General features: G+C 39.4%; 1 protein-coding gene across 1 annotated transcript in view; it reads left to right on the top strand.

Annotated features, from left to right (window-relative positions):
• Positions 1-13,284, top strand: part of SLC22A15 (solute carrier family 22 member 15) — a 38,464-nt gene extending 25,180 nt beyond the window's left edge. The window contains exons 11-12 of the mRNA XM_052666111.1: positions 4,246-4,434; positions 6,540-13,284. Coding sequence (XP_052522071.1) covers positions 4,246-4,434; positions 6,540-6,629 — 279 coding nt within the window. The 3' untranslated portion in view covers positions 6,630-13,284. The remainder of the gene's footprint in view (positions 1-4,245; positions 4,435-6,539) is intronic.
• The last annotated feature ends 732 nt before the right edge of the window (positions 13,285-14,016 follow it).

Genomic DNA, 14,016 nt, shown 5'->3' with positions numbered 1-14,016 from the left:
GTCCCTGGGAAGATGAAGGATATGGCCTCACAGAGTTTATTTCCAAGCATGTTAAGGCCGAGAAGGTAATTGGGAACAGTTAGCATGAATTTACTAGGGAAAGTTAATTCTCTGACAGTTTGGTAGTCAGCCATTCCATCACAGAACATAATGTGGATGAAGAAATGGAGGAGAAGAGAGAAAGCATTTTGGCACTGTCCCACAGCATTTTTGTTTGAAGGAATATTGGATGGATTTGAATGTTCCATGGACCATCCTCCTCATATTTGTTCTAAATGCAAAGGAGCATTTAACACAACAAATGATAAAGCTTAAATCCAGGGGGATCTTTTGGGCCAACAGAAACCCCATGAAGGCCAGCAAGAAGTGTAAAATTCTCTTTCTGGTTTGGGCTAATCACAGGGCTTGTATAGGCTGATCAACTGAGTAGCAGCTTTGCTGGAAAAGACCCAGGGGTTGCAATTGTATGGCAAGTTAAACGACAGCTAGCAGCATCCTCACTGAAAAAAGGCAAATGTCACACTGAGCTGTATCAAGCCTATGTCAGTGCATGATCTGCAGATCAAATTTATGGTCTCTCAGTTCTAGAAAGATATGGAAAAAATCTGGAGAGGGTCCAGAACATGGCAACATATGATGAGGGACCTAGAACATATAGTTTCAGGTGAAAGCTGAAAGAGTTGTGTTATAAGGGTTAGTGGCCACAGGTTGCAATTTGAGGGTTACAAATAAGATGCATAGAAAACTTTCTTTTCCTCTCTGAGATGCTTAATACAGCCCTGGAGTGGTTCTCTCAGATGGGAGAAATCTCCATCCTTGGAGTTTTCAATGGCTACACAATGCTATGGTTGACATGTTTCAGCCAACACTAGACCCTGCTTTGAGTTGGTGGTTGGGCTAGATGACACCTAGAGATTTCTTCCAGTCAGCGTGTCTTTGTGTGATATATCTCTCTACTACAAAACGATGTAACATTTCATCTAAAGGAATGTATTATGGGCAAGAATTGAGTACAAGTTCAGCTGGCATTTCTTTTAAAGTCCAGTTCAAAATCTATATGGCTTTGATAGTACTGATAGAAGCTGTCATGGTTTTGTCCGGATTTTATTCATACAGGCTTCTGTTGATTCTGTATTTTGGATTCTAGATGAAAATGGTGATGTTAACACTGATCTTTTACTTGTTACCAAGCACTGCTTGCATAGTCAAGGACTTTCAGCTTTTCATGCTGCCCTGCCAGCAATGGGAGTGCACAAAGAACTGGGAGGGGACAGAGTCAGAACAGCTGGCCCAAATGGCCCAAAGGGATATCCCATACTGTATGACGTGATACCCAGCAATAGAAGCTGGAGTAAAGGAGAAGGAAGATGAAGGGTCTTTTGGACTGATGGCATGTGTCTTCCCCAGAAACTACTGCGTGTGTGTTAACCTCTGCTTTCCTGGACATGGCTGAACATGTGTTCTCATGATTTTACTATTCTGATTGTCTTCCCATCCCACCTGAAGAGAGTGAACAAGCAGGTGTGGTGCTTAGCTCCCTGCTGGGTTTAAGTCACAACAGATACAATTGACAATACTGCTAAGAGAGAATGAATTTGGTAATTTTTACAGTAAAGGTAAAGCACAGAATGGTTGAGGTTGAAGGGATCTTTGGAGGCTGTCTGGTCCATCTGTTCCACCTCCTAGCCCTTGGCTCAAGCAGGGTCAACAAGAGCCACTTGTCTAGGATTGTGTCTGGACAGCTTTGGATTATCTCTGAGGTTGGAGATTTCATCCCCTCTCTGGTCAACCTGTGCTCGTGCTTGGTTGTGCTCATAGTAAAAGTATTTCCCAGTGCTCAGAGGGTACCTCCTGTGTTTCTGATTTTTACCCATTTGTCTTGCTGTGTCAGTTGGCACAACTGGACACAGCCTGGTTCCATCCCTTTTGCACCTTCCCTTCATGTATTTATATGCCACTCTGAAAGTAATGCCTCCGATTTATTTCCATGAAAACAATAACAGATACAAAGAGCACAATCACACTATTAAATAGAGTACATTCTCAGCTACAAAACACGATTTTTAACATAGTCACCACCATTAGCTGTGCATTTTTGCCAGCGATGAATAAGAGCCTGAACACCGTGTTTGTGAAAAATCTGCACCGGCAGAAGTGGCCTACTATTTCACAGCTGCTGGGTCAGTGCTAGGAAAATGTTGTCCATCTTTCATTGGCCCAAATAGATGGAGTCAGAAGGTGCCAAATCTGGACTATATGGTGGGTGTGATAGGACAGTGCAGCCAGGATTGGCAATGTGTTCCATGGCCATCAAACTGTTATGGGGCCTGGTGTTTTTGTGTTGCAAGAGAAAGGCTGTCTTCTCTGCCATGACTCTGGAAATCTGAGCCTTCAATTTAGTCAGCATTGCAACGTACCGATCAGAGCTGATGTTTTGTCCAGGTTCCAGGAGATCCTGGAGAATCATCTTTTTTATTATTCTGAAAGACAGTGTGCATCACTTTACCCACTAAGGGCTTGAACTACGTCTTCAATGGGGAAATTTGCACATCGCCACACCACTGATTCCCGTTTTGATTCTGGCTCATAGTGATGACACCACATCTTGTCAACAGTGAAGATGCAATCCAGGAATCAATCGCTTTCAACCTCATATTTGTTCAGTAGGTCCTGACAAACTTGCATCTGGTGTTCATTCTGTTCTTGTGTGAGCATTTGTGGGATCAACCAGGCACAAACTTTGCAATATTCCAGTGTTGCCGCTGTTGTTTCCAGCACACTGGTATTCAGCTCTGTATGCTGATCTCTGGTTGTAATCTGCCAGCTCATGCAGATGAGCCAATTGAGATTCTCTTCATTTTTGTGTTGCGACAGCTGTGTATGACCATCCGGAACGTGGTTTGTCTTTCATGTTGCTGTTGCCACTGCTGAAATGCAACACCCACTGCCTCACTGTGCTCACTTCTTTCTGTTTGATCTCCATAAATGTTCATCAACTGTTGATGAATGTCAGTGGGTGCCTTTTTTTCCAGCATGGAAGAATTCAATGACACCCCTTTGCTTCATCTGCACTTTCATGTCAGATGCCACTTGGTCAGACTGTCCATCTGTTGCCAACAGCAGAGAAATGTAACAGAATAGTGGCAGGAAGGTTCAACTTCTATTGCTATACAGTCAACATCTGCTCCTCTGCTCTTGTGAGGCCCCATCTGGAGTACTGTGTCCAGGTCTGGAGCCCCCAGTACAAGAAAGACAGGTGTTGGAGAGGGTCCAGAGGAGAGCCACAAAGATGATCAGGGGACTGGAGCACCTCCCCTGCAAAGACAGGCTGAGGGAGCTGGGCTTGTGCAGCCTGGAGAAAAGAAGCTGCGGGGTGACCCCACTGCAGCCTTTCAGTACCTAAAGGGAGCCTACAAACAGGAGGGGAATCAACTCTTTGAAAGGGTAGATAACAGCAGGACAAGGGGAAATGGTTTTCAGTTGAGGGAGGGAAGATTTAGGCAGAAGTTCTTTACAGAGAGAGTGGTGAGGTGCTGGAACAGGCTGCCCAGAGAGGTTGTGGATGCCCCGTCCTTGGAGGTGTTCAAGGCCAGGTTGGATGGGGCACTGGGCAGCCTGGTCTGGTATTAAATGGGGAGGTTGGTGGCCCTGCCTATGGCAGGGAGGTTGGAGGTTCATGATCCTTAAGGTCCGTTCCAACCCTGGCCATTCTGTGATTCTGATGTTATGGGCCAGTGTAATAAAATAGGAGATATTACTTTTGGAATAGCCCTCGTGTGTTGATAAAATCCTACTGTACCTTGTATAACCTAAATAGATCCAGCTGTTTCAGCCTTCTCTTGTGAGATGCTCCAGTCCCATTATCACCTTTATGTCTCTTTGTTGGATTCTCTCTTGTACTGGACAGCCCAGACTTGGATACAGACTTGGATACAGACTCCAGATATGGCCTCACCAGTGCTGAGTAGAGGGTGAGGTTCACCTTTCACAATCCAGGATACTATTAGCCTTTCTTTCTTTTCTTTTTTTTTTTTTTTTTTTTTTTTTTTTTGTAGTAAGCACATTGAGGGCTAACCTTCAGATTTTGTAAATTGAATATGAGCATAAAACTTTCAAGGGTATGAGTTCATTATATTCCTGAGAATTGTCACTTGGAATGATTGTAAAGGTTAACTGAGTATGCAGCATGCACTAAGTGGAACCAATCTACTTTCTACTGATAACTCTCTCTGCTTTTGATTCTAGAAATCTGTGCAGTGGTCTCTGCCTTACATTGTATTTGGAGCAACTGGTTTATTGTCTGGGCTCTTAAGTTTATTGTTGCCTGAAACCTTGAACAGCCCTCTGCTAGAAACTATTTCAGACCTACAGATATGCTCATACTGGAGACTGGGGGATGAAGCCATGTCACTGCAAACCCTAGATGGCTCGCAGGTATTTTATTATTAATAATTCTTTTCCCTAGCATTTCAACTTTCAGCCTGCATGTCCCACTCTGAATTCTCTAGGATAGTAATTTTTGGCCTGTGGAGAATAGGTCCTAAGGAGATGCTTAAGATAGTTCAGTAACCTTACTATCCCATCTGAATTGTTCCATGGAAATGCAGGCTGAAACATAACTGGGTTAATTTATCCCTTTGGGGCCGAATGCATGGACTTTTTTGGGGGCTGGATGAAGGACTTGACTCTTAAGACAGATTGCTATGATATGCTTCATATACAGCTGGCCATTGACATTTCTGAGAAGTGGTAGATGTTAAGGAAAATTCTTGCTAGCAAAACAAGTCTATCATATGAATCTCAGAATTGCACAGAATCATAGGGGTTGGAAGGGACCTCCAGAAATCATCGAGTCCAACCGTATATTGATGTCAAGTTTGTACCAGCTGTTATTTTGGTAATTACATTATTATTGCATCTTAATCTAGATGGCTGACTAACAGAAAGTGATTCTAGCAAGCAGTACAGTTGTTTTAATTCAGAGGGGGGGAAAAACATCATTTTTTTTTCCTGCTAGCCTAATAAGGTCAGTATCACCATTTGGGGGTGATGTACATCTATAAATATGCATGCAACTGGATTCACTTTCCAAACAGTCTTCTAAAGATTAAGTTTTCTGTCCTTGCATTTCTTCAGGCCTTCTAAAAATCTTGAACAAGATTATTTATTGTCATTTATATATATATATATATATATAATATAAAATAAATATAAAATAAATATAAACATAGAAATTATCTATCTATCTATATAGTTTTATACGAAGAAAGTGCTGTTAAAATGGGAAGCTGTAAAACATTAACCCTATTTGACAAGGCCACAGTGAGGTCTGTGAAGCTGTTATTAGGAAATGGTAGAGTTTATTTGGCATATCCTGAATTTCCCCTGTGGAATCTGCTGTCCTTTTGTACCACTTTAAGGATAACATGCATTCTAGATGCCCAGAGCAGAGGTTTTGTCCCTGTTAACGTACACAAATGTGATATTCAAGTTGGGTGGCATCCAGCGATAGTCTGATTCTCCTCAAATCTTTTTAGAAACAAAAAAGAAGCATAATGTGATTCCCTTTATATCTTCTGACAGTTTCTAGTCCTCAAACTGTTTGAAATTCTTTTGCAGTTACACACATTGCCATAGCAAAACTCCACTGAAGACAAATCTAAAGCTACAGATTTTGCTTGTGTGGTTCTGTCAGGCAGGAGTATGATTTCCATTTCTGTTTTTCACCTTCTTTCTCACCCTTCTTTGCATATGATTAGTCAGCCAGAAGTCTTAGAATAGATGTAAGCGTAGTGGAAAAAATCCTAAATATTCATTTAAATTAAATGGAGTCTGTTAGCAGTAGACTAATCATTACTTGGATAATCCATACTGGTTCAGTGGAAAAATGCCACACCGGCAAAATAAAAATCAGTTAATTATAATAGTTGATTTTAGTTTGGGCATGTGATATGAATTATGCTATTGAAAGGACTCCAGCTGGTGTAAATATGCCTGTCAGAGTTTATTTTCTGCCCATACAAACCCGTAATGTTTTTCCTTTTCCATAACACCTTTGTTTAGTATCAGAGAGGGATCTTTTTAAATTTAACTTGCATAGAAAAATGCCCATGCTACAAATGAAGAAGTAATAATTCAGAATGCAGAAACCTTTACCTGATCAAATGATCTTTGTGTTCTGAAGCTCTGTCTCCAATTGCTTGCAGGAGAGTAGAGTCCTTGGGCTCAAATAAAGAAAGCTAAGTAGAGTACCACTTCAGAACCATCCTAGCCATTTTCTCTCATGCATGGATTTTCTGTGGTATACTCATAGAGCCAGGAAAGTCCATCCAGTATAAGCCAACTCTTTCCAAGAGATTTTGAAGAATTAAAAGTACAAACAAATCTAGATTCACAAAGCGTTAACAGTGTTTTGACTTGTCTTTTCTCTACCAATTCTCTACCAACCTTCTAATAGAGGTATAGTGCTTTGTGTTCATTTATTTTCAGATTTTTTTGATGGCTTCTTTGTTAACCAATTGCTTCATTTTTCTTTCTAGTCTGGAGACAAGGACAATTCTGCAGGAAGTGGAAGTGAAGATGAGGAATTCTATGATGCTAATGAAGAGACCCATATGATCAAGCAATGAAAAGAAGAAACACAAACTTGTTCTCTTTTTTTTTTTTCTTCCTTGTCCAGTCAGTCCAGCTCTGAGATGAGAGTACTGGAAACCACCTATCAGGGAATGTAGTTGGGCAAGTGCCTGTGTCTTTCCTGAGTAGGAAGGGAGTTTAAATACTGTTAAGATTAATTACACCACTGTTTCTTTTCATGTGAGACAGCCATTCAAATACTTGTGGGTAGGAATGAGAGAGAATGCACAGACTACATTTGAATGATAGCAAGGGAAGGATAATGCATTTCTGAAAGAGAAAATTATCAACTATTTGTGCAGATCATCGGTGCTTTTGTGTATTCAGAGGGTTGGTTTTGAGTCATCCTAAACTGATGAACTTGAAAATGTTCACTTTTTTGTTTTTTGTGGAATGAAAGTGATTGCACAATATTTTGTGTGCTACCCCAGGAGGAACGAACTTATGAAATTGTATGTTAAAATGGCTTTTACATATTGAGTGGGGGAGAGGCAACTATGAACATAAGGTTTCTCCTTCAGGCATGTGGACACCTGTGTAGAATTACAAGGTACAGCTGATCAGTTCATGGCCTATCCATGAACTTTGTGATGATGAAAGGCTGGGAAGAGTCCATAACATCTGTAGATATAGAGGATGTTGCTGATTTCTCTCTCCTCTATCCACCAAACATTCTCTTGGGCTGCCTTATGCATAGATTTGCCACATTTCCCACATCTCAGAACTGCTGTTTGTAGCTTTGCCTACTTCTACTTTGTCTTTGCTTTTCTATAAATATTAAAGCTTAGCAACTTCTCTGCCTGTGCAGTGAAGTAACTGTTTAAGGATGTAATTTCATAAGTAGTACACAGGTGAGGTCTTTATCGCATACTGTGTAAGGTGAAGTGTGTTTTTAGGGTATTTAGCTCATTTCTATGGACCTATCTGCATCTTCATTTGTGGAAGAAATGTAAGCATTAAGTGACAAGAGGAGCCATGGGCTGCTGTTACATTTTGTAGGATTACTGCAGAAAGCTGCTAATATCTGTTTAAAATTCTTTTGCTCTTAAACTCTTTAAGCCAGTGTTTACTGGATTACTTGACCTTGTTGAGGAAGACAACTTCATTCTTTAGTTTACACTACACTTTGTTTAGTTAGAAGGATACAAAAATCTTTAAGTATGAGCAAGTGCAATGTTGTGACTAAAAAATAAGGCCTTAGGAAGATTCAACTTTTATCCTCTAACTACTTGCTTGCTATTTATTAAGATTGATTTCCATGAGTTGTTTGCTAGTTTTTATATTTGAGGTCACTAACAAAGTGAAAAGAGCTGTTGACCTTGTGAGACATTTTTTTTATGTGAATAGTAGATTTAGAAAATGGAATTAAAAAAAAAAAAAAAAAGAGTTGTCAGCTGAACTTATTCCAGTTAAACTGGGAAGTTCATTTACTCTGAAAGGAAGTGAAACTGAACAGTATCTGAAGTTTACAGCTAGCTGCTTGATCTTTGTTCATTGGAACTGTAACACTGAGGAAAATCTAACTACCCTGCTTGGTGCAGCAGGCAGCCCAGAGGCTACAGAGTGCAGCATGTAGTACTCCCACTTGATCTGAATTTGATTCACACATTGGCTGTGAGTACAGTAGGGAACTTCAATCCCTGTGGAAAAAGTGTCTTCAGTTTTTCTTCCAGACTGCTGCATCATTGTTGTAGCAAGGGCGTTTTCATCTTGGCTGGATACTTTTTCTGCCTATATTTGGCCCTTATGCTGGTTGAAAATTTCTCTAAATAAGGTACTTGGAAAAGCATGGAATGTTGAGTATATTTATTCAAAGATATTTTTAGTTCTGTATTCACATTTTGAATTATGGATAGTTGGAAAAGCATCAGGTTTGGTTTCGTTGTTGATGACTTTTGAAGATATAAAGCCTGCTTACTTGAAAGCAAACAGTGGTAAGCCTGGCATTATTACCATGCTGCCAAGATCCAGCACATTTTTTAGCTGCTTATTTTCCTCTCTTATATGGTATGTAGAGTAAGTTTCCCTGAGAGGCAGACAGGAACTGTTAGCCATTCTTTGTCCATAGTTTGTGTGTCATCTGCTACTGGCAACACAGGACGTCATAGCCACGCAGTTCTCAGTAGGAAGAGTAAGATGTGGCAGTTCAGGTTTGCAGAACCTGAGTTGAATATTTGTGGTTCTTTGATTTTAATCAGTCTTCAACTTGTTATCAAACTTACTTCTCCATTCATGCACTTTTGTATTGTAAGTATAGATGTAGAAAATTCAAAAACGAGAGTGAAGAAAGTGTATTTTTTGTTTGATAAGTTACTGTACTTCATTTTAGGAATATAGGAATACTTTGTTTCAGCTGAAGGATGGAGTACTGATTATCTTTCCCACTCTTAGAGCTGCCTCTAATCATGCTCTCTGACATATAGCGTATCTAGGCATCTGTGCAATTTGTGAGCATGGTGGTAAATATGTCTGAAGAGCTCATGAGAGCAGTACTGTTATTTGATGGTAGAAGTCAGTCTGGCCTGATATACTCAACGCCTGTGTCAGGAATGTCTATATGCAGCTGTTTACCAAACAGGACAGTTATTTTGAGTCTCACAGCTCCTATTTTGTTGCAAGATGTATTAAGTGAATGAAAGACCTGTGTAAGAAAACTTGTGACATCTGAGCATAGAATTGGAGTGTGAACAACTTTATACAGAATTTTCCATGCCATGTCTTTTTAATGCCTTGTCCAGTCTATGTTAATCTTAACCAGATTATCCAGGTGCTACAGTTATTTCAGTCTAATAGAGGTGTGCAGAATTTTCACCCTGACGGTCTGAATTTACTGAACTTTCTCATCTTATTTTGGTACTACTAGCTCCTGTCATCCTGGAAAAAAAGCTCTTGTGTTGCCTAATGGAGAGTAGATTTTTATTCTGCTCTAATTGATTGTAAGTGCCTGTATTATGAAAGGCTTTTTAATTTCCTCAATCAACTTGATATGGGACTGTGTGTAAAGTAACATCATAGAACTGAATGATGTATGTGCCAAAGACTGCTTTTGCTGGAAAGCAATGGTCCAATACTGGTTCTAGCTGCATTCATTTGGAATTCCTCCATGCAGCCTGCCAAAACTGGTGCATACAAGCATCTCCAGAGCGTTAGGGGATGGAAAGTTACCTTTGCTTGTCTTTCCTTTTTCAGTTCACTTAAATATTTTGTGTTTTCTGAAAGGAGAAAGTGTAGGATTTGTAGAAGAGCTGAGTATGCACCTCTTGTCAATTAGAGAAATCTGCAGAGCCTGTTTGCTTCTGAGTTGCAAATGCCAAAGCTTACTCTCAAAGACTGATAAAATCTGGTTTAAAAACTGCACGCTGGAATTGTAGTTCAGCCATCAGCCTTACAAATTAGCACTGCCAGTAATGGTTTGCCTCAAGCATTGTAGGATATAGCAGATTTTTATAAAAGGTGCAGTTTGAGGCATTACTAAATAGTAATTTCTGTAGTTCAACTCCCTACTACAACTACAAAATTCAGTGCTAGTCAGCTCTAACATGGCAGTTTTATTTCCCAGCAAATGGGCAAGTGTCTAAATGTTTGTGCAGCAGGAGGTGGATGCCATCAGAAGAGTGGTTTAGAGGAAGTAATCTGCATTCTCTGCTGCATATGCACAATGAAGTAAGGCTGTGATGTGTCAGGATCTTCTCTTATGTAGTAAGCTCATAGAAGTACATTTAAACAATTTAAACAGAAGCTCATAGGAGTCCATTTAAACAATTGCCTGCCCATCTTCAATTACAAAAGCCTTTAGAGAATGATGATCTTCTACATGCAAGTTAATGCTCGCCAACACATCTGAGATGCTTGTATTGCACCCACTGCAGCAGGTAGGCAAGAAAATGTGGCAATAAGAACATCTTTGCCTATACTGGAACAGTTAACTTTTTCTGAAAGATATCCCAGGAGAAGTATCCAGTACATCCATGTTCAAACAAAATATTTTAAAATGATGGAAACTTGACTGGGAAACAGACATTTCTGATAGCAGCTTGCAGGGGAAAAAAAATAATTGTTTCAAACTGGTTAAAAGCTTTCTAATATAGAACTGCTGTGTGGTTTTTTAGTAAAAGAGTTTATTGCACTTCTGTGATGTCAAATATGACTCCAAATGACAGTTTTTCAGTACTAGACTCACCTCACTCCCCAAAGTTTAATCCAGTTCTCCATCTGTTCTTGTTAAAACTATGAAGGTCTTTTAGCAACCAGGAATATATTTTTCATATGGATATATTTGTTGCACTACTTTCCTTCTTGAATCTAATTTTACTTCCATTTTTTAAGCTACTACCTCCTTAAGTTGAGCTTTTTTGTCACTTCTGTATTTAACAGAATTTTAGATAATATAAAATATTTCCTTTTTTTTTAATTTATGTAGGAATCCATGATTTAAACAGAAGGAAGACTTGTGCTTTTAAAAGTTTTATTTAAAGGCTTTTCAAAATTAGCTTAAAATGCTTATGCTTTTGGAGGACCAGAGTTATTGCACCTTTTAGAATCTGGGTTCTCTTGTTTGCACTGTTGTTAAGGGCAAAAAATTAAGGGCAAGAAACTTTTATTTTTGTGCTAATCTCCATTGAGGGGATAACTTGAGGGGAAGGAAGTTTTGAGTTGGGAAATTTAACTTATTGCCAATTAAAGAGCTTCTATTTATTGCTGTTGGTATTGAGGCAGAGAAAAACAAATGGGGAGAGACGCTGCTTCTCTCTGGATGCTCTTCCTTTGCCATCTTGGTGGTCTCCTGTCCCTTGGTTGGATATTACTCTTAGTTCCTTCAGCAAGGCAACAAGTAGCTCGGGAGATTGGGATCAGCACTTGCTGTCATACTTGCTCCTTATTTCTTTCTCTGCTGCTCTACTGTGGGTTTCTTCACTGGATTCAGTGCCCTTTAAAGCTGCGTCTCCTTCTACGTCTCATCCTCTCAGCCCCTGCTTGGGCTACAGTTCTTTTTTGGTGTTTCTTCTACCCTGCTGTCACCCCTCTCCTATCCTGTGCTGGCATAGTCTTCTCTTATTTTTTTTTTTTTTCCTCCTCCTTCTATAAATATTGTCTTTTTCTCTTAAATATGCTTTTAAATATTTTAGATGTGCCACAACCTCCTCTGATTGTTTGGAGCATTGGGATGAAATGGGTCAGTGCCTAGTGTCTGAAATGGCAATGGGCCCAAACTGAAAGACATGTGCATCTGCCTAAGCATATAGAAACATTTTTTCTTTTTCTTTAATTTTTTTTTTTGAATTTTTTTTACTGCTAGGATAACCTATCACTGCCACAGATTGACAGAGAGGTTATGGAGTTGTTGGCAGTGTTCAAAAGCCATCAAGACAAGGTCCAGGGCAACCAGCTGTATGGGACCCTAGATGACCTCCATTACCAAAACTCTTGACAGGTGTGCCTAATACATGACTCCACAATGCTTTCTTTGAGATCGAGTCCTTAAAGGGCTGACAGTTACTATGAGCAAAACTTGGCACCATATTCCTTTTGTGTTTCTATTGTCTTAGGTCAAATAAATGAAACTCCTTAGGATATAAGCAGACATTTATAGCCAAGTTCTGTGTCTGGTTACATGTTTGTATTCTTACTGATTTCAGAAGACAGATCTTAGATTTCCACTTGACCAGAAGAACAGCCAAAGGGGTAAGCTTCCTTCTCTCTGCTTAAGCCTTCATCATCATGAAATCAAATCTTTCTACAGTCTCTGTATCTTGTAGACGTAAAGTCCTGGTTAGCCCAGAGGTGAGTAACAGAAAAGAGGCAGTACAGGGAATCGATTTTTGTTTGCAGCAGTGAATCAAATTGTATATAGGTGGTGTGCATATTTTTAAATATTTTGGGGGGGGGGACTTGAATACTGACTGTTAGGAGCCTTCCAGCATTAAAACACAGACTGATAAATGTCAGAGTACTTCTTTAGTTGTATCCGTGCGCTGTTGTTAAATCAAAGTTGTACTGATGAGAAGTCTCTGTTTAGAATACTTGATCTGAGAAGCCACAGTTAAGGCATCATGAGCTTTTCCATAATAGACCTTTTATGGGGTTATGTCCATGCGTTCTGTGAACAGTTGTTGGGTCCATCTCTTTTTAAGATGTTCTTTCCCGTAAGCAAGGGACCATAGCAACAAGTGTAGAAATATTCAGAGTAATTGCACTTACCTGTTTTGTTTTCTTAATGTATTTCCTATGCATACTGCCTTACCCATATGTACTGTGCTTCACTGGTGGTACTAAGGGTAAATATCAGGTTTTTAATTTATAATATATAACATGAATTTTTAAAAAATAATAATAATTCTGTAACATTAGGTATTTATTTCAAGACAGAGGAAGAGATGTTGCTAAGCCCAGGTGAATTTAATCAAAAGTTAATATTGGTGGTCTTTATTCTCAGTTAATTTCTGAACGGTTTTGATCATTTGAAATAAATATAATATTTTAAGATTATTTTGTAGAGGAAAGCTCACTTTCAGGTGACTAGTAACAGCTCTGATACTGCCTCTGACACGTGTACCTTCATATAACGTCTTTGTAACTTATTTTGTGCCTTTTCTCCCCCGACACAAAAAATCTCTCAATAAAAACAAACTCTTTTGGAACACTGTAAACCTATTTTATTGTACTGATTTTATTTGCCTGACCCTTTTGTTTTCTGGAGGGCACTGAAGCTATCTCATAATAGAACGGGCATTTATAACGGATGCCGCAGAAGAAAATTGACAAGGTGGAAAGCAGGTCAGTTTGGAATGGCAGTGCTGCAAAGCGCCTGGGAAACTGGGACTGTCAGTACTAATCAATATATTCCACCATATCTATCACAAATCATTTCTAACAAAAACGGGCAGCAGTGGAATGTGAGAATCAATTTACTACCGGCTTCAGTTGGCGCTGATTGATGTTGAAAGACTGGAAACACTTTGGGGCTTTAGCATATTATAGCCTGTTGTTGTTGCTACTAACACTTGTGTTGGTAGAATAGACAAAAACACTAATTGGCATTTACACCTCTTTCTTCAAAGTGCTGTGCAAACACACAGAACAGTAGACTTTATCTTTGGGGGTTCTGCCTAAACACTTTGGCAAGGAATAGCAGAATCTGAATGTTCGTTTTCATTACCTGAAAGAGAGGTGATAAATAGCCTAACTACCTTTCCCTCCTGTATCCAGTGATACTTATTCTCTGAATCCGAATAAATGGGAGCAGTGCTCTGTTTTAAAGAGCCGGTTAACAGAGCTTTCATATCTTTGTATATTCCTTGTGAATTTAAACATTCTCCTTAAATATCTAACAGCTTGAGCAGATGCCAGAGCACTTCATGTATGTCAGTGCTTTAAAGTATATAT

Source organism: Tympanuchus pallidicinctus, unplaced genomic scaffold (genome assembly GCF_026119805.1).
Source record: "Tympanuchus pallidicinctus isolate F22 unplaced genomic scaffold, pur_lepc_1.0 scaffold10, whole genome shotgun sequence".
NCBI classification, from domain to species: Eukaryota; Metazoa; Chordata; class Aves; order Galliformes; family Phasianidae; genus Tympanuchus; species Tympanuchus pallidicinctus.
The sequence above is the reverse complement of the archived record's forward strand: the minus strand, read 5'-3'. Positions and strand labels throughout refer to the sequence as shown.